Below are 24,199 nucleotides of genomic sequence, written 5' to 3' on the forward strand. Positions count from 1 at the left end.
CCCGGGTCACTGTCAAGATTGAACACAGTATCTCCTGTTGAGGACACCTGCACATAGTAGACATTCAATTATCCTGATAGCCACCATTTACAGCATTCTTGCTGTGCACCAGCACTTTTCTAAATACTTCTTACATGAACTTAATGTAATTTCAGTGAATTTTCACAACAGACCCACTTCAGAGGGGGAAAACTGAAGTTCAGAGGAATTTAGTGACTTCCCAAGGTCACAGAGCAAACACGTTTCTGACTCACCCAGAGCTGTGGGCTCAGGCCCCCACTCCCCCACGTTCGGCTGCTTCTCCACCAATGTCACCCTCTTGCCCTGCTGCCTAGGGTCCTAGGGATTCCTTCTGTTTCTGTTTTTCATTTTCTTTCATAATACATGGGGTCAACTTAGAGTGGGCTGAGGACAATTTCAAGTCAACAACAGGCAGAAATAAAACTGATCACAGGAAACAGGCAACACACTTGAGAAAACGTAGCATTTCAAACCTGGTCCCATGTCAGCCTTCTCAGACCTGTTCCTGCACATGTCACTTCCCGACACCACTAACTTCCGGTTCTCCAAAGCAGCTGTATATACCCCTGGGCTAAGCAAGATATTTGCTGCAGAAAAAAAACCCCTCCTTATAAAACAACTTTTTTATTTTATAATATACCCAGTACATTAGTATAACAGCTCATGTATTTAACTTTTTTTTCAATTAATTAATTTGTTTTAATTTTTGGCTGCGTTGGGTCTTCGTTGCTGCGCGTGGGCTTTCTCTAGTTGCAGCGAGCGGGGGCTACTCTTTGTTGCAGTGCGAGGGCTTGTCATTGCCGTGGCTTCTCTTGTTGCAGAGCACAGGCTCTAGGCACACAGACTTCAGTAGTTGTGGCACTCGGGCTCAGTAGTTGTGGCTCGCAGGCTCATTAGTTGTGGAGCACGGGCTTAGTTGCTCCGTGGCATGTGGGATCTTCCCAGGCCAGGGATCAAACCCGTGTCCCCTGCATTGGCAGGCAGATTCTTAACCACTGTGCCACCAGGGAAGCCCGTGTTTAACATCTTACACGCTTACAGAGGGGTAAAAAATTCTCTTACGACGGTGTACAGACAGAAGAATAGAGATCCACGCTTGGTTACCTTCCTTTAGTCTGAATCCACTTCCAAACATCATTGACAAATGAGCATTTACAGGGAGCACAGGGCTGCCTGGCCACTGACTGACAGTTCTGTTGCCATCCTGGACACTTTATTCAAGCACCGTACACTTCAGTGGCCCTTTGCCCTGATCTTACAGAAATGCCTGAGGCAAAAATGAAAGTGTTCACGGTAAATGATTACTATTGGTCCCAAACTTAATATAGAAAGAGAGATGTAAAAGACCAGAAAGGCCAAGAGCAGATTTCCAGCCACAAAGAGACTATCACTGTCCAGTGGACACAGCTGCCATATGTCCAGCTGGGACAGAGCTGAGACAGTGAGGAATGTGCTGGAAATACGCACACCAATGACGGTGCATCTGAGATGAGGCATCAACAGATTCCAAATTTCCTTACCATTCTTGCAACAGAGCCTCCCTTTTGACGGGTTTACTTTGGGCTTGAGCACTTACTTGTGTTCAAGGATACCTTAGGACAAAACTGGAAGACTGACTGCAAGCAGTGAAACAGAATTTCCTCCAAAGTTCACCCAGCGGCATCAGAGTTCACAGTCCAAAGCCCACAGTACAACCGAGTCATCAACAACACCCTCGTGTACTCAATTTTTCCTCCTCCTACTGCGTTGCTCTGGAACAAAGAAGGTGTCTATGTATTTTTCACAGCTAAGAAGCAGCAGTGTACCTGGGTGTTTCCAGGCAGTAAAATGAGAGTTAATGCTCAAAGGCAGCAGAACTTTTAAGAAGTTACCAGGGATTCTTCTTTTCAGTTGAATTTTTTTTTTTTTTTTTTTTAATTTTATTTATTTATTTATTTTTGGCTGTGCTGGGTCTTCGTTTCTGTGCGAGGGCTTTCTCTAGTTGCGGCAAGTGGGGGCCACTCTTCATCGCGGTGCGCAGGCCTTTCACTGTCGCGGCCTCTCTTGTTGCGGAGCACAGGCTCCAGACGCGCAGGCTCAGTAGTTGTGGCTCACGGGCTTAGCTGCTCTGCGGCATGTGGGATCTTCCCAGACCAGGGCTTGAACCCGTGTCCCCTGCATTGGCAGGCGGATTCTCAACCACTGCGCCACCAGGGAAGCCCTTTTCAGTTGAATTTTTTTTTTTTTTAGCAAATCTTTTTTTTTTAATTAATTAATTTATTTATTTTTGGCTGCATTGGGTCTTCGTTGCTGCGCGCAGGCTTTCTCTAGTTGCGGCGAGCGGGGGCTACTCTTTGTTGTGGTGCACAGGTTTCTCAATGCGGTGGCTTCTCTTGTTGCAGAGCACGGGCTTTAGGCGTGTGGGCTTCAGTAGTTGTGGCACACAGGCTCAGTAGTTGTGGCTTGCAGGCTCTAGAGCAAAGGCTTCAGTAGTTGTGGCGCACGGGCTTAGCTGCTCCGCAGCATGTGGGATCTTCCCAGACCAGGGTTCAAACCCGTGTCTCCTGCATTGGCAGGCGGATTCTTAACCACTGTGCCACCAGGGAAGCCCTTTCCAGTTGAATTTTGCTGAGGCACAGGTATATTTGTGAATGTCTCCAGACCTTTGGATTCTTAGGTTACAAAGCTAGTCAGCAACTAAACCATCGTTAACACTCTGAGAAGTATAAACGAACATGGAGACCATGGGAGTTGGCTGAAGATCCATCACTTTATTTTCAGAAAGAGATGGTCAAAGGGAGCGAGGGGGCAGAGATACAGAGGCATTCCAGCAACACAGCAAAAACAATCAAGTCAGCCATCCAAAACCAATCAAAAACAATGCCAACAAGCTTTCACTCCCACACAGGTAATGTTTCACTGAGTAACAGAAATGATAATCCTAAATCCTGGAGATAAAAGTATATAGCACCTTGTGCTTTACTTTGGCAGGGAGACTGCAATGGCTCAGAGACATCCACTGAGTTATCACTCTTAGTCCTTGAACACAGGCCCGGCTGGTTTCCCTCGGAGGCAGTTGTGATGTACAGGCCTTGTTGTGAAGGAGATGGATAAGGGACAGTTCATTGGGTGACAACAAAGCGCTGTGAAATACTTAGTCCTCCAAATCTTCCAAGCAGGAGAACAAGGCCCCGGATTTGCCAAATCTGCGGCACAGATGACGCACAGCTGATCCATGGAAGGCCGACAGTGAATTAAGGCCTACTTCCCAGGCCAGCAACTTGGGTACTGGGGCAAGAGGGAAATACCACATATGAAATGCAAAGTCCATTCGCTTGCAGGTTACAAGGTTCAAAATCACCTTCCACAAACACCTAGAGGCATCCAGCATAAGCGATGGATCTTACGATTTCAGCTACTGGCCTCCAAGAAACAGACAAGGGACTCAGGGTGGCCTGTCGCACTGAGAAAGACTGGAATAAAGGATCCTTTTGTCCCAAACGCAGAACATCCTCACACTTAACCCTTGACCGTCATAACCTTCCAGGGCCTGTAATGAACACACCTTTACAAGGCACCAGCAGGGAGCAGAGCACAGCTCAGAACTTGAGATGACCTGGTTGTTCAAAGTCCAAGAAGGGGCTCTCACTTTCACCACGGAGAAAGGACGCAGCAGAGGTCAAGGCAAGGGAGAGCCCCAAGACGGGGAACGGGAGATCCATGGACACCAGGCCTCTTGTTCTGCATAGGCAATAGAACAGGGCTGGGCAGCGCCAGCAGAGCTTTGGAAAATTAAATTGGTTTACCTCTCGACCTGGATGGGGCACACAAGGGGCTGTCACATGAGATGAAACAGAAGGAGTATTTCTGGTCCAGTGCTCCAGGAGAAGGGGGCAAAGTGGAGCACAGGGCAGATGGGACCCCCTGACGGCAGACTAGCAGACAGCATCTGCTGCAGACTGGACCCTGTCAGTTTAACACAACTGAGCTGCAGCCCTGGGGGCCTCGGTAAGTGGGATCACCTTCCTCAGGGTCGTCTTCCTCAAGCAGGTTTCCTCCTCCTCAAGTCCCCCAGTCTGTCCAGATGTTCCTCGGCCAGGACTTGCCCTGGACCGTGAGCGCCCCTTTGGCCCCTCCATATTGATGGCAGTGGAACCAGTGAGACCAGCAGCCAAGGTCCTTCCGCCAGTGCCAACTCGGAGCTGACGCAGCAACAGTGAGAGCCAGACTGAAGAGTCACCCGGGGAAGGGAGGGGCTGCCTTCTCTGGCCGCAGGAGCATCAGCCTCTAACACAGGTCTCTGGCAAATGTCCCCTAGAGGAGATCTCCCACCGGGGGTTCGTGTTGACAGTGGAGAACCAGGAACCAAGCTACACGCCTACGTGCACTTCGCTGAGGAGCAGTGTGACTTTATTCACAGACTGCTCGCACCACAAGCTGCGGAGACAGGCACTGGGCGGGCAAGCTCGCTGCACCCTCACATCAGCCTCCTCTTCTTCCCGGGCTGCCCTGGAGCACTGCAGCCGGGAGGCCAGCCCGAGCCCCTCACCAGCCCCCCGCACGCCGGCCCCACCCCCAACCAGCCTGAAGCGGAAGCCTCCGACGAGGTCTCAGGAAACGTCCTGTCCGGGTTTCCTCCATCCCAGCAGGCTCTCAAACATCCTCGAGCAGGGACACACAGGCAGAGCTCACACGGCCTTTCTCCTGCCAGGCCACTGGTCATCCTGGAGGGCGGGGAAGAGAAAAGGACGAAGGTTAAACTTGAGTTCACTCAAGACAGACCAGGTTCATTGCTCACCCTATGTCTACATGCTCTACATTTAAAAACTATAGCCAGTCATTTTTGTCCTGGTTTTTAAAAACTATGTAATGTGATTTTTATCACCTTTTCTGGGAGACTCCTGACGGCACCCTCTGCTTAAAGACTGTAGAGGCGGCAGGTGTTCTCACGCAGGGTGGCCAAGGTGCGGGCGAGCGGCAGGTCTTTGACCCTGGCAATCTCTCGAACCGTGTGCAAGGCCAGGCCTGGGTGGGCGTACTGGCAAAGGCTCTTGGGAACCTGGAAGACACCAAGCATTCAGGATATCGTTGTGCCTTCTGTGCAGAGCTGTCACGCACAACTCCCTCCCCGGCCCTTCCCCAGCAGGGCCTCTTTGGAGCTGTGTAGAGACCCCTTTACCTGCAGGTGCAGGGAGAGTCCCAGTCAGGGGGGCTCTGGGTGAGCAGGGTCCCACGCTTCCTTGGACTACCCTCTACAGGGTAGGGCTTTGCACTGCCTGGAAGAGAGTGGTTACCCTTCAGCTTCTCAGCCCCCTAGACTTTGGTTCTGCAAAGCAACAGAGAGGAGACATCTACACAGCCAAGGGTGGGACCTGGAAAGGTACTGTGGCTCTGGTCCTGCCAGCCTTGCAAGGGGGACTGCACACCTCCCACCCTCTCTCCTCAGTGCCTCAACTCAGCTTGAAGACACCCTTACCTGTCGAGGCAGGAAATAGGGAGCATCAGTTTCCACGATGATCCTCTCCAGCGGGATCTGTTTCAGAGATTCCCGGGCCTCCCAGGCAGAGGAGTAGGTCAGGACCGCCGTGAAGCCCACGGACATGTTGGGAAAGTACTTCAACAGGGGTTCAATGACTGGGTAGCTGCCGGTGAAGCAATGCCTGCGAGGAGGAGAATTCCAGATCAGGGCTCTCTCATAATCCCCTCTGCAGAAGCCCCCAACTCCCTCTGGACATTTCACCTCTTTTAAGTTATTTTCGGTGGGTAAATTCTCAGAAGTGGAAAGACTGCATCCAAGGGAAGGACTCACAGTCAACACAGTCAGGAGCAGAATTAAAAACGGCAGCCCATCTGGATCACAACTAGAGTAGGTAAACACTACGTCCATGTAATCAAATGCACCAGAAGGAAACAAACAATAAAAATACTGGGGAGTGGCCTACAGGTGAATATTCTTCTCTTAACCTGGTGTCTGTTCACGTTCTTAGTACAGTACACATTAGCCCAGAAGGGCCGAGTGACTGGGCCTCATCTCACCTCTGGTGGTGGCTCCACTCAGAGGCGTCACTCTCTCTGCCTGGGCGCCTGGAAGGCAGTGGTCTAGAGGCCTAACAGCCTCACCCCTTCAGCCACCTGGCACCACCTGGCTTGGGTTCTAGACTCCCTGTTTTTTCAGTTAACCCATCTTACCCATCATGAAAGTGCCAGTGGGCATCACCTCCTGACCTCTTTGTAGCCAGACGCAGCTAAGGGCCCCTCCTCTGGTTCCCAGGGCACCCTGCGCCCACCTCAGCCCCACGCCCTCTGCAGAGTCACCAGCTGACTGTCTCCCACTGCTCCCCAGGGGCCCCCCCAAGCCAAGCCCATGCCCAGGACAGACATACCAGGGCAGGTTGGTGAGTTTACCAAACTGGAGAACCCCTAGATACCATTTAGAGAAAATACATCCTGGACTTTAACTGGGGGTGGGGGAAGTGGGGAGGGATGGGCTTTCAAATTCAAAGTAGGAGAGAAAATTTCTTTTCAGGTGCCCTGGAATGTTCTCTGTGTGCTCAGTCACTGGACCCACAGCAGCCACTCCCAAGATCAACAGCTCTCAGTTCTCGGAACCGAGCCTCCACTACAGCCTGCTTCCTGCGATGGGGGTCACAGTGATTTAGGGTATTAGCTCAAACCATATGAAGCTGCCGTTTTTTAGGTTAAAAAATGATCAAATATCAGAAATTTCACATGGGTCAACCTGACAGTTAATCTTGAGAAAAGATTCTATGTAAAGACGTAACATCATCAATCCTCTCCTCATTGAATTTGTTTTCCCACGAATGTCCTAGACGGAGGGACATGTTCACTTCATTTGCCCGCTGAAGTCCTAGACTCTCACCTGTGAATCTTATAGTCTGGAGGCACAAATTTTTTCATGATCTTCAGCAGATCGTCATCAGCTTCTCGGCAGTGGATCACCAAGGGTTTCCTGAGAGACACGGCCAGCTGCAGCTGCCTCTCAAACACCTGGGAGAAGACAGAGTGGCAACACCTGTGGGTTAGGGCCACTCTGGATGTCTGTTACCCCCCAGAACAGCCGGTCCACTGCACAACCCCCACTGTCTTCTTCAATTCTTTACTTTTAAACTCTATAATGCATAATAATAGCTAACACTTACCGAGTGCTTACTAGGTAGTATTATTATTTAGGTGTATTATAACATGTAATCTTCACAAGCACCCTAAGATGGGTACTGCTGTTAGCCCATCATGCAGTCAAAGAAACTGAGGCTCCAAATGAGGTCAAGTAACTTGCAGCTGGTAAACTGTAGCACCACAATGCAAATCTGAACCCAGGCTGTCCACACAGCCACCCCTAGGCAATGCTCACGTGGGGCTGCAGGGCTGGGCTGGGCTCAGGAGCACCACTACAAGTTAAGTGTCCTCCCCTTCACTGCCCCCGCCTCCACTCCCACTCCCAAGAGGTAATCCATCACCTTGCACACCTTTTCCTATGCAAAAAGTTGCCATGTATACGTCTGTACAATGCCTGGCTCTCAGAAGGTGCTCAAGTAATTGTGGAAAGAATAAATACTATACATATTTCCTGGAACTTGCTTTCTTTACTTAACCAAAATCAGATCTCCGTCTAGGTGAATACCTACAGATATACTACTTTTTTTTTTTTTTTTTAAACTCTAGCTACTTTAAAAGTCTTTAGTAGTAAAATACACCTGTTGCTAATAATTTTAAAGAAAAAAGTAGGGCTAGAACTTATTATTTCCTCTTCTTCTTTCCTTATTCTTATTCTTTCTAAGTTCAGGTTTACAAAAAAAAGAACAAAAATACTAATTCATTATAAAGAAATTACCTCATCTTAAACTTTGTTTTCACGAGTAGCTTTTTCAATGTGCAATATCATTCGTGTTTGAATTTTTAACATCAAATAAGAAGACGCTTTTGGTAATTTGAGTCAGGTGGTATTCACTTGAGAATGACATTTTCAAGTCCACCACTTATACTGCCTCTTCTCAAAATAGTGGCACTGCGCCAATACCAGTTCTGATATAACTCACTTTTAACCAGTGTTTTCAACTAAAGCAAAGTGACCCTGGGAACCAACAGCATAGAATGCTTGCCAAGGACTTTAAAGACGAGCTAGTTCCAGTACCTACAGCCGGCGGGATCCCTCCCCAACACATCAACCCTCCTTGACCTCCTCCAGAGGCAAGAGGTTGCAAGGGATTCTGATTCCAACATTTAATTTTTGCTTCTAAAAAATTCTTCCTTGAGTACTCAACTATTGAGTACTGAGTACTCAATACTATTATACTCAAACTATTGAATACTCAAACTATTATAGCCTTGAGTACGCAAGTACTTAAACTATTATACTCAAACTACTGAGTACTCAAACTATTATAGCCTTGGGATGGAATATAACATAGCTGTTAAAAAGCCTATTTTTCAAAGCACGTTCAATGAAGCAGGAACATTTTCACAGTGGAAAAAACATTCAAATCTGTAACCTTCTCTTTTTAACTTTCTTAAATTCTTTTTTAAAAAGCACATGCATACAACACACATTTCCTTGATTCCATGACAGGTGCTTGTAAGACAGACCACCAATTGTCCCTTGCAATTCTCCAAGGGACAGCAACATTAAAAATATGCATTTCAAAACACATCTGAATTTCAAAAACGTTAAGAAGGAAGAACTGTTAGGGGACAGGAACTGTGCCTGGGTTGGAGCAACTGTCCTCCCCGGGAAGCCAGGTGAAGCACAAGAGTAAATGCAGCCTGCTGGGAGGGAGAAGTCTTATGACGGTAATGGTCACTATCTCTGATGGAATGGGAAATGATCTTTACACATTTGTGTATTTTTCAAATATTCTGAAATGGGCACACTAACTTTAAAATCAGAATAAAAATATATTGTTTGGGGCTTCCCTGGTGGTGCAGTGGTTGAGAATCCACCTGCCAATGCAGGGGACATGGGTTCGAGCCCTGGTCTGGGAAGATCCCACATGCCGCAGAGCAGCTGGGCCCGTGAGCCACAATTACTGAGCCTGCGCATCTGGAGCCTGTGCTCCACAACAAGAGAGGCCGCGATAGTGAGAGGTCCACGCACCGCGATGAGGAGTGGCCCCCGCTCGCCACAACTAGAGAAAGCCCTGGCACAGAAACAAAGACCCAACACAGCCAAAAATAAATAAATAAATTAATTAATTAAAAAAAAATATATATATATATATTGTTTAAACAAACACAACATGTTGCTTCCCAAGAAGGAACAGAAGTTTTGACATTTGTATCATTAGCTGTAAAAGTCACTCAGCACCTAAGCCCCTCCTCTTACATAATGAAGCTGAAAGGTAAGAAATAGTTTGTGAAGCATTTGATCAATGACATCTACAGGGTCTGGCTAAGAGCAATCATATTTTTAGAGACTCTAAACTCTTTAGTTCCAAAAGTAGAGCAACCCTTGTGTTTCAACAACTAAAAGAGGAACTAAATAAATAATAGTTTGTCAGCAAACTAAGGACGACATTACCTTGTGCTGCTCTGGGACAGGCGTGGTGCACTTGTGAGAGTAATCCAAGCCCATCTCCCCGAATGCCACGGCCTTGGGGTGCCTTAAGGCCTGCAGAAGATTTCTTTCTTGACTCTCGTTGTAGTAACGTGCAAAATGGGGGTGACAGCCAAAGGCCCCCCACACCAGATCCTCTTTCAACAGGTCCTCCCAGAGGCCATCTGTCAGTGTGCGAGGATCGCAGAAGTCGGAGATGCAGCCCTGAAACTCCTTAGGGAAGGAGCTGCTGTAAATTTTCCTGAACTTTGTGAAGCTCCCTTTGAACGACAGCTTGGAATAGAGCATGTCCAAGTGACAATGGGTGTCGATGAAACCCTCCAACCTGGGCTCCCGACGGCTCCTGGGCAGGGAGCTAGATACGGGTCCTCCACACGGACGTGGCGGCACGTCCTCCTGGAATGTTCTTTTCTCCTTCACCTCTTCTTCTTCCGAGCTTCTGGAGAAACGAGATGAACGCAACTTCCGGGATCTGCCTTCCTCAGCGGCCTGGCGCTCTCTGGAGTTGTGCTGGGGGCTCACCGTTGAGTGGGGGGAAGAGCCCCGGCCGCTCCTCTCCACCTGCACCATGTCGCTGCCGCCACTGCCCACGGAGTGGTAGCCGGGGGTCTTGGGACCGCTGGTCCAGTAGCTGGCATAGTCACACCAGGGACTGCTGTACAAGTGAGCCGGGTACATGACGTAATCCGTGGGGAAGGGAGAAGGCTCTGGAACCGCTGAGGGTTTCAGGGATACGGGCTCCTCCTGAGAGAATCTGACTGTAGAAATCTCGTCCACGTCGGACCAGTCACTTCCTGAAGAGTTGCGCTCCATCACCACCTCCCGGTCTTTAGGCTGCAGAAAAGAAAAGAAACAGGTTAGCCTTCTTCCTATGTGAAGACAGCCTCCCGTGCTCAGTCACCTCCAGGACAGAAGCCCTGGCTGCTTTTCTGGCCGTGATGATGGCTTTGCATTGGCTCCTCTGCTCACTCTGTCACCTGTTTTCCTTATTATTCCCAGAAAGCGAGCCAGCTTACAACTAGGAACAGTCCTATCAGCTTCAGGGAATAAACTTGTGCCCATGGTCTCATATGCCATCCCTGAAAGGGAAGCTGTGCCTACATTCCCTTTCTGAGGACCCCTCTTGGGAGAAACTGCTCTCCAGAACACACAGTGTGTTGGGGGTTTTAAAGAAAAGAAGCACTCAGCATCTCATCCTTAACAGCAGGTCTCTCACACATTCAAAACGCACAACCACACAGTTGTAGCAGTTTCAAGACGTGTTTGCAAATTCTTTGATACTACTCTCCACTGTAAGATGGGGTTTGTGACCCCTCTCCTTGAACCTGCGCCAACTTGTATTGTAACTGATGGAACCAAAAGGGACACTGCAGCTTCCAGGGCTACGTCAGAGCAGCCTTGCTATTTCCCCTGGTTCTCTCCGCTTGCTCCTCTGGGAGAGGCCAACCACCATATGATGGCTGAGTACCCACGACCACATGCTAGAGAAGTCACACATAGGTGCCAGCACCAAGTGCCCGATGTGTTCACATGTGAACAAATAAAATGTCTATCGCATACACTAACACATAATTAACATGTTTACAATCTAGTTCTTCAAAATATAATTCACACACACACACACAAATATATATATATATATAATTCACCATTTTTTTCAAAACCAAAAGTTAATCTGATTAAAATTACAAAAAATGCCCACATGGAAGGTAAGGGTTTCTCCCCAAAATGATGCTCCCTCTTCTGAGGGGTCTGTTTTATATTCAAGTCCCTACAAAGTCTCTTCTATTACAAGATGTACTCTTTTATTTGAAAAAGACAAATGACCCCAAACAAATCTCAATCATGCTAATTTGAGACGTTTAAAGAGGTTCCCTTAGCTCATTCTTTTAAAAAGGAGGGGAGATGGGAAGCAAAAATAGTTAACAGACTTAATAATTATTCCTGCAGGTATGACCTCACAGTTCTGTGTTGGACATCATTTTTAACAAAGCTTTTCAAGATTGTTTTTACTTTTTTTTAAAGATAACTTTTTAAAAAGCAGTATGGTAAGTGGTTATGCATAAAATTACACTGGAAAAACACTTAAGATATGTATAAAGTGGTATCCAGGTGAAGGAATAGGGCAACACAGGGCCAGCTGGAAAGCTACTTTTCACTAAAAACATTTTTTTTTTTTAATTTATTTATTTTATTTATTTATTTATTTATTTTTGGCTGTTCTGGGTCTTCGGTTCGTGCGAGGGCTTTCTCTAGTTGCGGCAAGTGGGGGCCACTCTTCATCGCGGTGCGGGGACCGCTCTTCATCGCGGTGCGCGGGCCTTTCACTATCGAGGCCCCTCCCGTTGCGGGGCACAGGCTCCAGACGCGCAGGCTCAGCAGCTGTGGCTCACGGGCCCAGCTGCTCCGTGGCATGTGGGATCTTCCCAGACCAGGGCTCGAACCCGTGTCTCCTGCATTAGCAGGCAGATTCTCAACCACTGCGCCACCAGGGAAGCCCTAAAAACATTTTTATTTTTAAACAATGTAAATATATTTCCTAAAAAAGTAACCTAAAAAATAATTAGACATGGTTACACTGTTGGGCTCCCAAAAATATACCTCCAAAAACTGAACAACACAAACTGAATGCAATGGGAACAGCTATTTGCAAGGTGGGATAGAATTTCCACGGGCAGACCAATACAGATTCAAAAAGTGCTACATTGCCATCAGTAAGATCTCATCTGCAGGAAATTCTGCAAGTCAAATGACACCTTTTATTTATTTTAACAACAAATAAATAACACAGGGTTGCAGAGGGGAGGGGAGGAGGAATCTACAGAGACTAAGAGACTTAACACATTTAGAAATTGACACACATGACTCTTACATCCTGTTTCAAAAAAACTGAAACAATCACGAGACAGGGAAATTTAATCACTGACTGGATAGTTGATGCTATTAAGGATTGTGGGGAGGGACTTCCCTGGTGGTCCAGTGGTTAAGACTCCATGCTTCCACTGCAGGGGGCATGGGTTAGATCCCTGGTCAGGGAACTAAGATCTCAAATCCCGCATGGTGTGGCCAAAAATAAAAAAAGGATTGGAGGGGAGAGAGGGCAGAGGGAGAGATCAGAACTGTAGTTATGCTTGTTTTTTTCCCTAAAGATCCTGTATCTAATTTTAGAGATACACACTGAAATATTTATGGATGAAATGATACGGTAGGTGGGATTTGCTTCAAAATAATTTGTGGAGAGAAAAGGGATACAGAGATAAAACAAGACTGGCAGTGAGTTAATACTTATTGAAGATGAGTGATGGGTATGTGGGTAATTTTCATAAATGTTTTAAATATCCCATAATAAGAAGTTTAAATAGAAATAATAACAGTTAAAATTCCAACTCAGATGGAAGGGTAGAGATGTCCTCTGACTGCTTCACAAACTTCTCTATCATCTGAGAGTATCTGTTAAAAAATACCAATTCTCCAGTCCCATCTCAGACATCCTGAGTCAGATTCTTTCATTCTTATCATCAGGGAAGTTTAGGAAATCACATTACATAACACAAAAAGTAACTCCAGTGACAACAAAGACCATGCCAGAGAAACATGTGAAAAGGTTTAACAAAATTGTTTAATGAAATGTGAGGCTGGAGGAAAAATGGCAGAGTGGGGAAAAAAGTGACTTCAAAAATGCACATGCACCTAGAAATATATATGATAAACAGACTTATGATGACGTCATCTAAGACCCTGAAAGGCTTTAGATTGTCAAGTTGGCCAGGAAAATGTTTTTGGATTTCCTTTTTGGGAAAACCGGAGATTACCTATACTCAAGACTGCCTAAGGTTCAAGCCCATATGGTAAAATTTAAAGCTACATTTATTGAGAGTCTGCTATACACGAGGCACTGAGCAAAGGATTTTCATGTATTAATTCGGGGTTCAGCAAATTGTGACCCACAAGCCAAATCCAATGCACTGCCTGTTGGTGTAAATAAAGTTTTACTGGAATATAGTCAGGCCCATTCACTTAAATATTATCTATGGCTGCTCTCATGCTACTACAGTGCAGTTTAATAGTTGCAACAGAGGCCTTAAAAGCTCAAAAAGCCTAAAATATTTACTATCTGGCCCCTTACAGACAGAGTTTACTGATCCCTGTATTAGTCTGTGATAACATTTAAAGAACCATGCCTTTTATACAGAGGAAGAAACTGGGGCTCCAAGAGGTAAAGTGACTTTCTCAAGACTGCAGTTTAGGGGGGGCAGAGCCAGGATTTGAACCCAAACTGTCTGATCCCAACACTCATCTGTTGACCTACCATATCATGCTGCCCCAAATAGATACCCAACAGATAATCTAAATGTCCAGTTTGACAAATAGGAGTTTGGGTATATAAGTTTGGAAAGTTCATCCATACCATGGAATTCCAGGCAGCCAAACAATGATCTATGTTAGACAGGAAACACAGACATTATATATTTGGTGGGAAAAGCAGTTTACAAAACCTACTGTTCTTGGGATTTCCAATTAAATACAGCACATGTGGGTTTTGTCCTCCCCGCCCAAAAACTCTTAAAATTACAGGAAATGGACTTGAAAAAGCATAAACCTACAAAGAGAAAGCATATAGAATAAACAGCAAAGCACATTAAATAAAAATTTGATGCTAGAAAGCAGACAGATGAACAGTTACTGGATAAGCAGATCGCATATGGCCAAAACCTAAGCCCGCAATGAGAAAAACCCAGAAACATGCTGAATCACACTACAGGACCCCAGAAGACTAAGGAATTGGAGGTACCAGACCTCCCAAAATGAAGGTGAAGCTGGAGATGAAAATAAGAGAATTTGTGAAGTTAGATCCCCAGATCCCTGCTCCCATCCTGTACAGATGGGTCTGCCCCTTCCCCACCCAGCAAAAGATAAGGTTCACACTTGGAAAACTTAAACCATGGAGACTGTGGAGTAATCAGGGACAACAGACACATAGCTGAGGGTGAGAGACCATCATGTGTTGGACAGTGAGAACCCAGGCACCTCCCTCAATCTGACCCCTAAAACACTAGCAGCCAGAGGTGTGCTCCTGGGCAGAGCACTGGAAGATTTGTCCCAGGGACCCCAGCAGCCTCTGAGGAAAAAGCTACAGATCCAACTGGGAGTCCACAGGTTATCACCTATGTTCAAGGCAGCAGTTAATAAGCCCTTCCAGGCACTGAGAACTTCCAATCGGCTTTTTAATGCTTCATTTTTAAAATATGAACAGATACCCAAAACATCTGAGGAAAGCCCTATCACAAAAGACGGAAACCAAAATATTTAGGAAAAAAAAAAATCAGAAGGAAACTCAGCAGTGCAGAAAGAAAACTTCAAAACAAACCTTTAATCATATTCTCAGAGAAACAAGAGAAGGTATTTAACCTCAAAACAAGAACAGGATGTTCTAAGAAAGGAATACTCAAAAGACTAAGCCAGTGTTCTTAGACATTAAGTATGTCAAAAATTTTAAGAGTATATATTATCATTATATACACTCTCCTTAATTATTCATAAAGAAAGCAGAGATGAAAAGAGACAGAGGAAAAAAGGAATCTTAAGGAAACAATTAAAAGGGCTAAACCTCGGAAAAAAAAAAAAGGCGGGGAACAGATTACTTATTTTGACAACATTGAGAAGAATTTTACGGTACTAGCAATTTGGAGGTGAAACAGTCATAGTCACAGGAACAGAGAAAACTAAAGGAAAAAACAAGCTAAGATGAACTCCAAGGAAAATCAACTTTTCTAAGAAAGGAAATGTAATCAAAGTATACTAAGTAACTCAGCTATGAATATGGTGATAATAAATCAAATAGATTTGGCTAAAAATGGTATTATGATACAGGGAGCTGCAGGAAGGGAGAGAGGATACATTTATGGGCGTGGGTGCTGTCGAAGTGTAGAGAAACTAAATTCTCATCTCCTGAGTAGGAAGTCCACAGATGTCTACATTTTCAAAAAATAAACAATGAAAAATTACTTAGAAATATGGAGGTAAGTACTAGAAGCGAGAGTTAAAAGAGACGAAAGGGGCTACCTCCAAGCAGCGGTAGTGAAGGATGGGCGGAGATGCGTACAACAGAGGAGTGTTTTTTTCCTCAAAATTATAAGCAGTGTTAAAAACCGTTAGTTTCCCTCCAATATCATTCATTATCACTCTCTCCTTCCTCTACAGCAATAAAAGCTTATCTGAATGTAAAGCTTCCCAGATGGAAATTAGTCTGGAATCTTCCAGACTCTCTTGCAGGTGTTGGCCAGGTTTCTAGATTCTTGTCAACAGATATGAGCAGATACAATGGGGACCGCTTCTGAGCCAAACTCTTAAAAGGGAGGGAATGTACTATGTTCTTCTCCTGTTCCTCCCGGCTGGAATGTCAATGTAATGTGCTGAGCCAGGTCACAGTAGCTCAGACCGCAAGATGGAAATTGCTGAAGGGCAGCAGAGAATCGAGCAGAAGACACCCCAGTCCCCCACACTGTGGAGCCATCCTCCTTAAAGCAAACTTCTGTTTTCTTTAAGCCACTGTTATTTTGGCATTTGTTACACAGGAAAATCTATGTCTTAACAAACATATAAATCCTAACACAAAAACAGCACTGAATTGAGGTTTCTTAATAACTCTGAAAGCTATGTTAGAAGAGAACCAACAATTTGCTCCCTGCAGCCCTGGGTAAGTCAAGTACAGTGTTGAATGAGTAACACTCAGGAACAAACTAAAAAGACCAAATACATTTAACAGAACTCAAAACCCCATGCTTGGCATGAGCTTGACTCACTTTCTGGCCGTTTACATGCGAGTCAGAGTCATCCAAAAACTCCAGGACTGGACAGCGCTTGTCAATGACTGTCCTTCGGCCACCCAGAGGCTCCTCGCTGGGTTTCTCCTGAGGGTCTATCACCACTCTCCTGTCCCAGAAGCCGCTCTTCTCCGGCACAGCCTTCTCCTCCTCCGCTCTGACCTCTGGGGCAGACGTTTTCTCTTTCTGAGGAGCACATATGGTGACACTCCTGGCTGGCCCCTCTCCGCGGCTGGCACGCTCTGCCGTGTTGGGTTTTGCCTTCATGGCAGCCTCTCCCTTCCTTTTTGGCATCGACTTTCCCAGGATGCCCTGGATGGCCTTTAGGTAGATCATGGTAGAGCCTTGGTCTCGAAGTCTATCCCTCTGCCTTTTCTGGACCTTGTTTGGTTCCTCAATTACGTCATTCTGAACGTCAGCTTCAGCTGCAAATTCAGAATCCATGGGGTTACGAGAACTATCTTTGGAATCAACCTGGAAGGAAAATGACACATTATGAAAGGTGATTTCCTATGTGAAGCACTTGGCAAATGAGACATCAGTGGAGATGTCATGCCAGCCCTCAGCACTGTCAGCCACTGTTAACAATTTCAGGGGCTCCCGGCCTGCTCCCTCCCCCCATCCTTTCTCTACAGGTGCCACAAGGAGTTCTACAATCTGGCAACGTCACACCTCTGCTTAAAACCCTTCATCGGCTCTGCATCTGCCTGCAGGATACATCCCAGACTCCTGAGTGTGACCCCGGAAGCCCTCCTCCCCAGGCTGGCCCCCAACCTTCCTTCCAGCATCACCTCCCGCCTTTCTCCACACACCCAGGTGTTCTGGGAATGAGGAAAACGCTGGAGAAGGGGGAAAGGAGGGTCCCAGGAACAAGCAGTGCCCAAGCGTCAGACCAGCATTTCCTGACACTTTTTGGACATACGTTGTTCCTGTTGCCTGAAATGCCCTTTCTTCTGCCTTGGCCATCAACAGAACTCAAATGACACCTCTTCTGTGAGGACTTTCCCGATGGTTAGTCACTCAGTCCTCTGACCCCTCGTACTTCAAATATCCCTGCTACAACACTCCACACACTGCACTGTGATGAACTGCCCTATTCTCTGCACCTCCAGCCCCAGCACAGCCTTCCACCCAAGCACTGGACACCCGCTGAGTGAAGATGCAGGACACAGGACCACCCATGAAAGCTTCATCCCTCAAGAGCCAAGACGCACAATGCTCTCTCGTGTCTGGGCTGCGTGACCCTGCAGAGGGCTCCTCAAGGGAAGGATCCTGCCCTCTCCATCTCCCCACCCCTCACACCTAACACTGGGTCAGGAGGAACACATGCTCACAGAGGGCAGCAGCAGAAAGAACACTAGCTTTGAAGTCAGACTCATCTGAGATTATACCACAGCTCTGCCCCGTACAAGCTGTGTGGCCTTGGTCAAGTCATTCAACTTTTCTGAGTCTCATCTTCCCAGGGCCTACACATAGCAGGTGCTCAAATATGTGTTGACTGATATCTAAGTATTTGTTAACTAATACGTAAAGGTAACACTGCCATCAACTATACTTCTATAAAAAACAAACAAAAAAGATTAAAATCTCAAGGGTTTAGCATAACCATGATTTTACTTCTCAAAAAAAAAAAAAAAGATAACAAGGCCCAGCTCACAAGACTCAGGATTATGTGAGCATCTAGAGGTCAAATATTGAGACTCATATTTGACAAGCTCTAGCACATCATAAAGCTTAAATTTTCCCTTCCACTCTTCCTTCTCTAAATTGAATTAGAAATTTGGATATGTCATACTAAAAACTAAAATTAAGGTAGGTGAAGATGCTCATGATAGACACATTTAACCTTCTCTATAAAGTCAAACAAGATCATCAGCTAGCATTAGAATCTGAGAAAACCTCGCAATTATCCTGGAGGTAATAAGGCACAAACAAGGAGAGGCTGGCCAGCAGGAATCTCTAGTGATTCCAAAATGCCCAGTCTAGCTATGGTCTGAAAGTGTTCCCCACAAAACTCATATGTTGAAATCTGACACCCAAGGTGACGGTATTAGGTGTGTCCTTTGGGAAGTGATTAGATCATCAAAGTGGAGCCCTTATTGATGGGATTAGTGCCCTAGTCAAGGGGCCCCAAGACAGCTTCCTTGCCCCCTCCTGCCATGTGAGGACACAAAGAGAAGACTGTGACCCAGAAGAGAGTCCTCGCTGACCAAGCTGGCACCCTGATCTCAGACTTCCAGCCTTTAGAATTATAAGAAATAAAGTTCTGTGGTTTATAAGCTACTCAGTCTGAGGCATTTTGTTACAGCAGCCAGAATGAACTACGACAAACATCTTCCCCTCAGAATATTCCATAACCTGGCACAGAGACTTCTGTGTTGAGGGGGACACATGAAGGTAAGTGTGTACCCCTCAATGTCTACAGAGCAAATGCAGAAGAGCAGGTGGATGAGTGGGTAGAAGGTAGGCGAGTGGTGAGGGGACCTTAGGAGGACCCAAGGGGAGAACAAGCCGTTTCTGTGCATGCCCTTCAGCAGTGCTTGCTGACAGGACTTTGGACTTATTAGATAAACAAGTGTGCAAATGACTGCAGAAAAAGAGGGGAAGAGGTGCAGAGAGAGGGGAACGTCAGAGAAGCATTTTCAAATTCATCAAGATAAGTATAGGGAGGGTGAGAGGGAGAAGCAAGAGGGAGGTGACATGGGGATATTTGTATACGTATAGCTGATTCACTTTGTTATACACCAGGAACTAACACAACACTGTAAAGCAATTATACTCCAATAAGGATGTTTAATTAATTAATTAGTTTTTTTTTTTTAAATATGAGTAAAGTACTGTATCTTGTTTTCAAACTAACAAACACTCTCTAAGGAGAGCCCTTAGCAGTACTAGAGTAGGACAACTGGGATCGACCCCATCAACATCCTCCTATTCTATCCAACACGAGAGATCTTCCAAAAGTGCAAATCTGCCTTCGCCCTGTATAGAGCTCGCTAATGGCTTGGAATAAAATCCGAATTCCCTTGGCTCATAACACCGTACAGCAAGCTGCCCCCTACCTAGCTCCCCAGCCTCCATTCCGGAATCTCTGTTGCACCAAACCACCTGGTGAGGCAGTCTTGTGACTTCTGCAGCACTCCCTCCGGACTGGATGCTCCTTACAAGCCACCTCATGGCTCCACCATCCAACAGAATGTGCGGCACACAATCCTCACTCAAGCGCTTATGACTGAGAGCAAGGCATCAGCAAAACCCGACTTCCGAGACAGGACCAGACTACTCATCGCTCCAAGGTTAACCATTAAACTGTGGCAAAACAAGGCCCTTTAGGCCTAAATGAGAGAAAAGTGTGTCTATGATTGGATTAGACCACCCCGCAGACAGGCCACACCCTCAACTCTCCAGTTCCAGCCCCACAGGACAGTGGAGGATGCAGCACACCTGAAACCCTAAGCTAGATTCCTCCTTGCCTCCTCATCTTGTTATTGCCATTACCTTTAATCAACTGACAGTTTTACCCTGTACCCAAAACCACTGAAGCTGCAGCAAGAATTAATGACAAGATCAAATTAGCCTCATATTTACCTGATTTACATTTGAGTCATATTCAGTATTCTTATGTCAAAGACAAAGCTTTTCAGCTCACCATTAAATTTTTTTAAAAAATCAGTGTGCCCACAAGAGTTCTGTGAGAGCCACACTGAAAACACCTGGAGCACTTCGCCTAAAAACAACAGCCTGCCGGCGAGAATACAGAGCTAAACACAGCCTCACTTCTCAGTTCCACGTAAGAAACCACTGAGCAAAGGCTTAAGGACAAACCACTTTCCTTCCAGCTGCGTTTGGGTTTTTTAATGATAACTTTATCTAGGGGCAGCCCATCTCACCCAAGTAAGACTTTTCCTCCGTTCCTTCACACACACAACTCCTCCCCACCTCTGAAGGCCCAGACCTCCAAAACCTAGAAAGCAAGTCCCAGGCAACTAGAAACACTGCCTGGCACAAACCAGGCCCTAGGTAAATATTTGTTCAAGACCTGATTAAAGAGGTGGATGACGCTCACACAGTAGCCAGTAACATAAACTAGGGCTCCTTTCCTCTCTCTAACCTGGAAGCAGCAGACTGACTGCAAGAGACTGAACCTTTCCAAACTCACGATCAACTCTGTCACACATACATACACACAGACATACTCGCACATGCTGAGTAAACTTAATCTTTTTTTAAAAAAAAAAGTTAACATAAAATTGGGCTTCCCTGGTGGCGCAGTGGTTAAGAATCCGTCTGCCAGTGCAAGGGAGACGGGTTCAATCCCTGGTCTGGGAAGAGCCCACATGCCGGAGAGCAACTAAGCCCATGCACCACAACTACTGAGCCTGCGCACCTAGAGCCCCGAGCTCCACAAGAGAAGCCACCACAATGAGAAGCACGTGCACCACAACCAAGAGTAGCCCCGCCTCCCGCAACTAGAGAAAGCCGGCGCACAGCAAGGAAGACCCAACGCAGCCAAAAATAAACAAATAAATATTTATTTTAAAAAATTAAAAAATAAGAGTTAACATAAAACAAATGAGTGGATGAACTGCACCTCCTCCATGAAGCACTCCTCAGTCTGCCCCCCAGTATTATGAAATCCTCCTGTGTGTTCCCACTGGGGAACTAAACGCTGAACCTCCAAAATAAACCCTACCCCACCACGCAAAACCCCAACGTGCTGGAAACCCTAACCTTGGTGAAAAGCCACACCAAGAACCAAATTCTTTTTCTTGGTTCTGTGCTTCTAAGTACAGGGCACAATTCCCTAAATTTACAACCGAAATAACATACATCTGTGTCTCCAGGGTACGCCATCTACCTCCCGGCGCAGCGAGCCTCCATCCTGACTGACTGTGGGTTACAAGCACCTGAGGAATATTTATATACACCTGGCAGCTCCGCCCACACCCCAGCATAACCTCATCAGGGTGGCAGGAAGGCGCAAGGATTTTAAAGTAGTTCCAAAATGCTGCCAAGTTTGCCAACTACCTCTCCACCGACCTTCAGGCTATCCTCTGACGTCTTCCAGTTTGCTCTCCCCTGGGGAGATTCCAGGGATCTTAAGAGACCTGGTCTTTTTTTTTTAGTATCCTTTCACCAAAATTCCTATCTCCAACATCTCAAGCCAAGTGGAAAGGGCTTCACCGTTTGCAAGGCGTTGGGGCCACTTACCTTAAGGCTGCAGGCTTCCTCCTCGAGAGAAGCCATTTCTTCTAGAGAAGGTCTGGCAGGGCACCGAGGGGATCCCCCTGACGAAAGGAACTCTCCTGAGCTCTGAATCAGGCCTCCTTTGGAGGCGGCCCCACCCACACCTGGGCCAGAGGAATGGGAGGAGGAGGAGGAACTTCTGCGGCGGGATGAGCCCCAGGACACACCATGCTCCTTCTGGGTTTTCATGCGCTTGGGGCTGCTGGCCCCTCCTGAACGCGACACAGAGCTGTGAGCTGGCCAGCTGGAGGGGGCCACATCACTGGGCTCCCGGAGGCAGCTGCGCTTGCGGGAACTCCGCTCCGAAGGGCTGCTCCAGTGGTACTTGACCTTGCGCCTCTCCGACGCCATGGGCACCTGCAAGGTGAAGAGGGAGCCGGGAATCCACCACCACTCCTGCTATAGCTGCCCCTCCTCAGCCTCCCGCTATCCCGGGACTCCCCGAGGGAGGGCAGGCCAGTAGGTGAGAGCCAGGGGCTGGCTTCACTGACCTTTCCCCCTTCTTTCCACTGCCCATCACAGTGCTCAAGGTTTCAGAGATGTCAAAGCGCTTCGAATGTCTGCGATTCCAAAGCGCTTCGGGGAAGTCCAGAAGGTCCCAGGATTTACCAAAGGCTTCGTTCGATTTGGTTTCCGAGCCCACAACGTGCTTCCGCGATTACCAAGCGCTTCAGTTTGCACAGCGCTACTTCGGGGATGTCAAAGCGCTTCCGGGACTACGACGCGCTCTGATTGAGTTTACAATACAAAGCCCTTCGCAGATGTCAGCGCTTCAGAAGGCTACAGGGCGCTGTTAGGTCCACACCTGGAGGCCAGACCCGCAGCCCCTGGGCGGGCGCACGGCCCGGAGGCCCGGAACGCCGAGCGCGGGCCGCAGAGCAGGGCCAGACCCGGCACGCAGCCCGCCCTGCCCCCGCGGCCCCGCCGACCAGCCCCGGGCCGGAAGGGGGCGAGCCGCCCCTCAGAAGCCGGTGGCGCCCCAGTCCGCCTCCTCAGAACACCCCCGGGTCCGCCCCGCCCCAACTTCCGTCCCTGCTCCCGCGGCCCGGACGTCGGCCCCGCAGCCTGCACCGGCCTGACGCCCTGCCCTGGCCGCCCGCTTGCCGTCCGCCTCAGTCCTGCGGCGCCGGCCCTGCCTCCGCCCGGGTTCCGACCACACCGGCCTCCGCTACGCCCGCCTACCGGAATGAGCGGTGAGGTCTGCAGCGCGGCGGGCGGCGGAGGCGGGTCCTGCACTGAAGGGAGGTCGCCCATTGGTCAAATCGACAAGGGGCGGGACTCCAAGCAAGACGGAGCTTTCCTTTTGGCCAGGAGGTCTGGAGGCGGGACCCTACGCCTTAAGAAGCTCGTCCATTGGTCGGAAGCTAGACGGGGCGGAGCCACTCACGTTAGCTCGAAGAGCGCGAAGCTGAGGCCCGGCCGCAGTTCCTCAGGCCTGCCCTTGGAGTGGGTAGGGGACAACAAGGGGAGCCGGGTTCCCGAGGGCTGCTCCCTGCCACTCAGCGCTGTCCCCCTTAGCAGCACGCCTTCATATCCAGATACGCTCATCGAACCCACACCAGCATCATCACTCCATTTACAGAGACCAAGTGACAAAACACAGAAAATGACAGAATTGGAATTAGAAATTAGAAACTACGGGGGAAAAAATAAAAAAGACTACACAAAAATGTAAAATATCCTTCTGGCAAAAAAATATAAAAGTTAAAAAACAAGGTACAAACTTGGAAAAATATTTGGAACACGTGGCAAAGGGCTGATGTCCCTACTATGTAAAAACTCTGGCAATAAGATATTTCAGTGGGCAAAGGAAATGAACTGATGAACGAAACAAATCACGAAATTTGTTAGATTTCATTTTAACATATGAAAAAATGGCTCCATTTCTGTCATTTAGAGAGTACAAATAAAATTATGTTTTCACCCATTAGGTTAGCAAAGATCAAATAGAGTGATAACATTCTTCGTGGCTGAGGATGTGGGGAAACGCACTCCCATACATCACCGTATTGGTGAAACCTCCTTGGAAGGCAGCACCATTGGGAGCAGGAAGAATGGAAACAATCTCAGTACCCGGCAAGTGAAGCTAGTTATGTAAATTACAGAAGGACCATACAATGGAATACCGGGCAAAAAGAATGAACTGCTCCAAAAGTACTGTTGAGGAAGAATGGCCAAGAAAGATGTGAGAAAACACAGGTTCCAGAATGAATGAAAATACCCTGTGTACAGCAAAAAATAATAAATGAGAGAGGCGTGGAGCCTCGAGATAAAATGTTTTTAAATGCCTGAGAGTAACCGCTCTGTATTTGTGTGTTTCTAACTACTTTATTGAGATATAATTTACATACCATAAAGTTCACCGATATATAATTCTATGATTTTTTTAGTACATTTACAGTTGTGCAACCATCACCATAATCTAATTTTAGAACTTTGCATCACCCTAAAATCTTGTGATCATTACCACTTCCCTCCCCAAACCACTCCCCTCCACACACACACACACACACACACACACACACACACACACACTTCTAATTTCTGTCTCTATGGA

The 24,199-nt window shown here is 47.1% G+C and overlaps 1 protein-coding gene across 3 annotated transcripts; it reads right to left on the reverse strand.

Annotated features, from left to right (window-relative positions):
• Positions 1-1,993: 1,993 nt before the first annotated feature.
• TATDN2 (TatD DNase domain containing 2) lies at positions 1,994-22,835 on the reverse strand. 3 transcript variants are annotated; one of them, XM_007192568.3, is made up of 8 exons: positions 22,252-22,834; positions 21,607-21,999; positions 16,375-16,869; positions 9,536-10,405; positions 6,881-7,008; positions 5,477-5,660; positions 4,886-5,059; positions 1,994-4,724 (listed from the first exon to the last, which is right to left on the reverse strand). In XM_007192568.3, the coding sequence occupies exons 2-7, from the start codon at positions 21,991-21,993 to the stop codon at positions 4,919-4,921; spliced, it is 2,205 nt and encodes a 734-aa protein (XP_007192630.2). In that variant the 5' UTR covers positions 21,994-21,999; positions 22,252-22,834; the 3' UTR covers positions 1,994-4,724; positions 4,886-4,918. The 3 variants fall into 3 exon arrangements, 2 of the variants coding, with proteins under 2 accessions (XP_007192630.2, XP_007192629.2); XM_007192567.2 differs by having other exon boundaries at positions 22,134-22,834; XR_451985.2 differs by lacking the exon at positions 1,994-4,724 and adding an exon at positions 5,180-5,276 and having other exon boundaries at positions 4,959-5,059; positions 22,134-22,835.
• Positions 22,836-24,199: the final 1,364 nt, after the last annotated feature.

This window comes from Balaenoptera acutorostrata, chromosome 10 (genome assembly GCF_949987535.1).
Source record: "Balaenoptera acutorostrata chromosome 10, mBalAcu1.1, whole genome shotgun sequence".
In the NCBI taxonomy this organism is placed as follows: domain Eukaryota; kingdom Metazoa; phylum Chordata; class Mammalia; order Artiodactyla; family Balaenopteridae; genus Balaenoptera; species Balaenoptera acutorostrata.

Coding starts and splice junctions, on each gene's coding strand:
- TATDN2 (XM_007192568.3), bottom strand. CDS start 21,993: ATGGCGTCGGAGAGGCGCAAGGTCAAGTACCACTGGAGCAGCCCTTCG. Junction 16,870..21,606: donor AGGAAGCCTGCAGCCTTAAG/GTAAGTGGCCCC, acceptor TTTTCCTTCCAG/GTTGATTCCAAAGATAGTTC. Junction 5,060..5,476: donor CCTATTTCCTGCCTCGACAG/GTAAGGGTGTCT, acceptor GGTGTCTTCCAG/GTTCCCAAGAGCCTTTGCCA.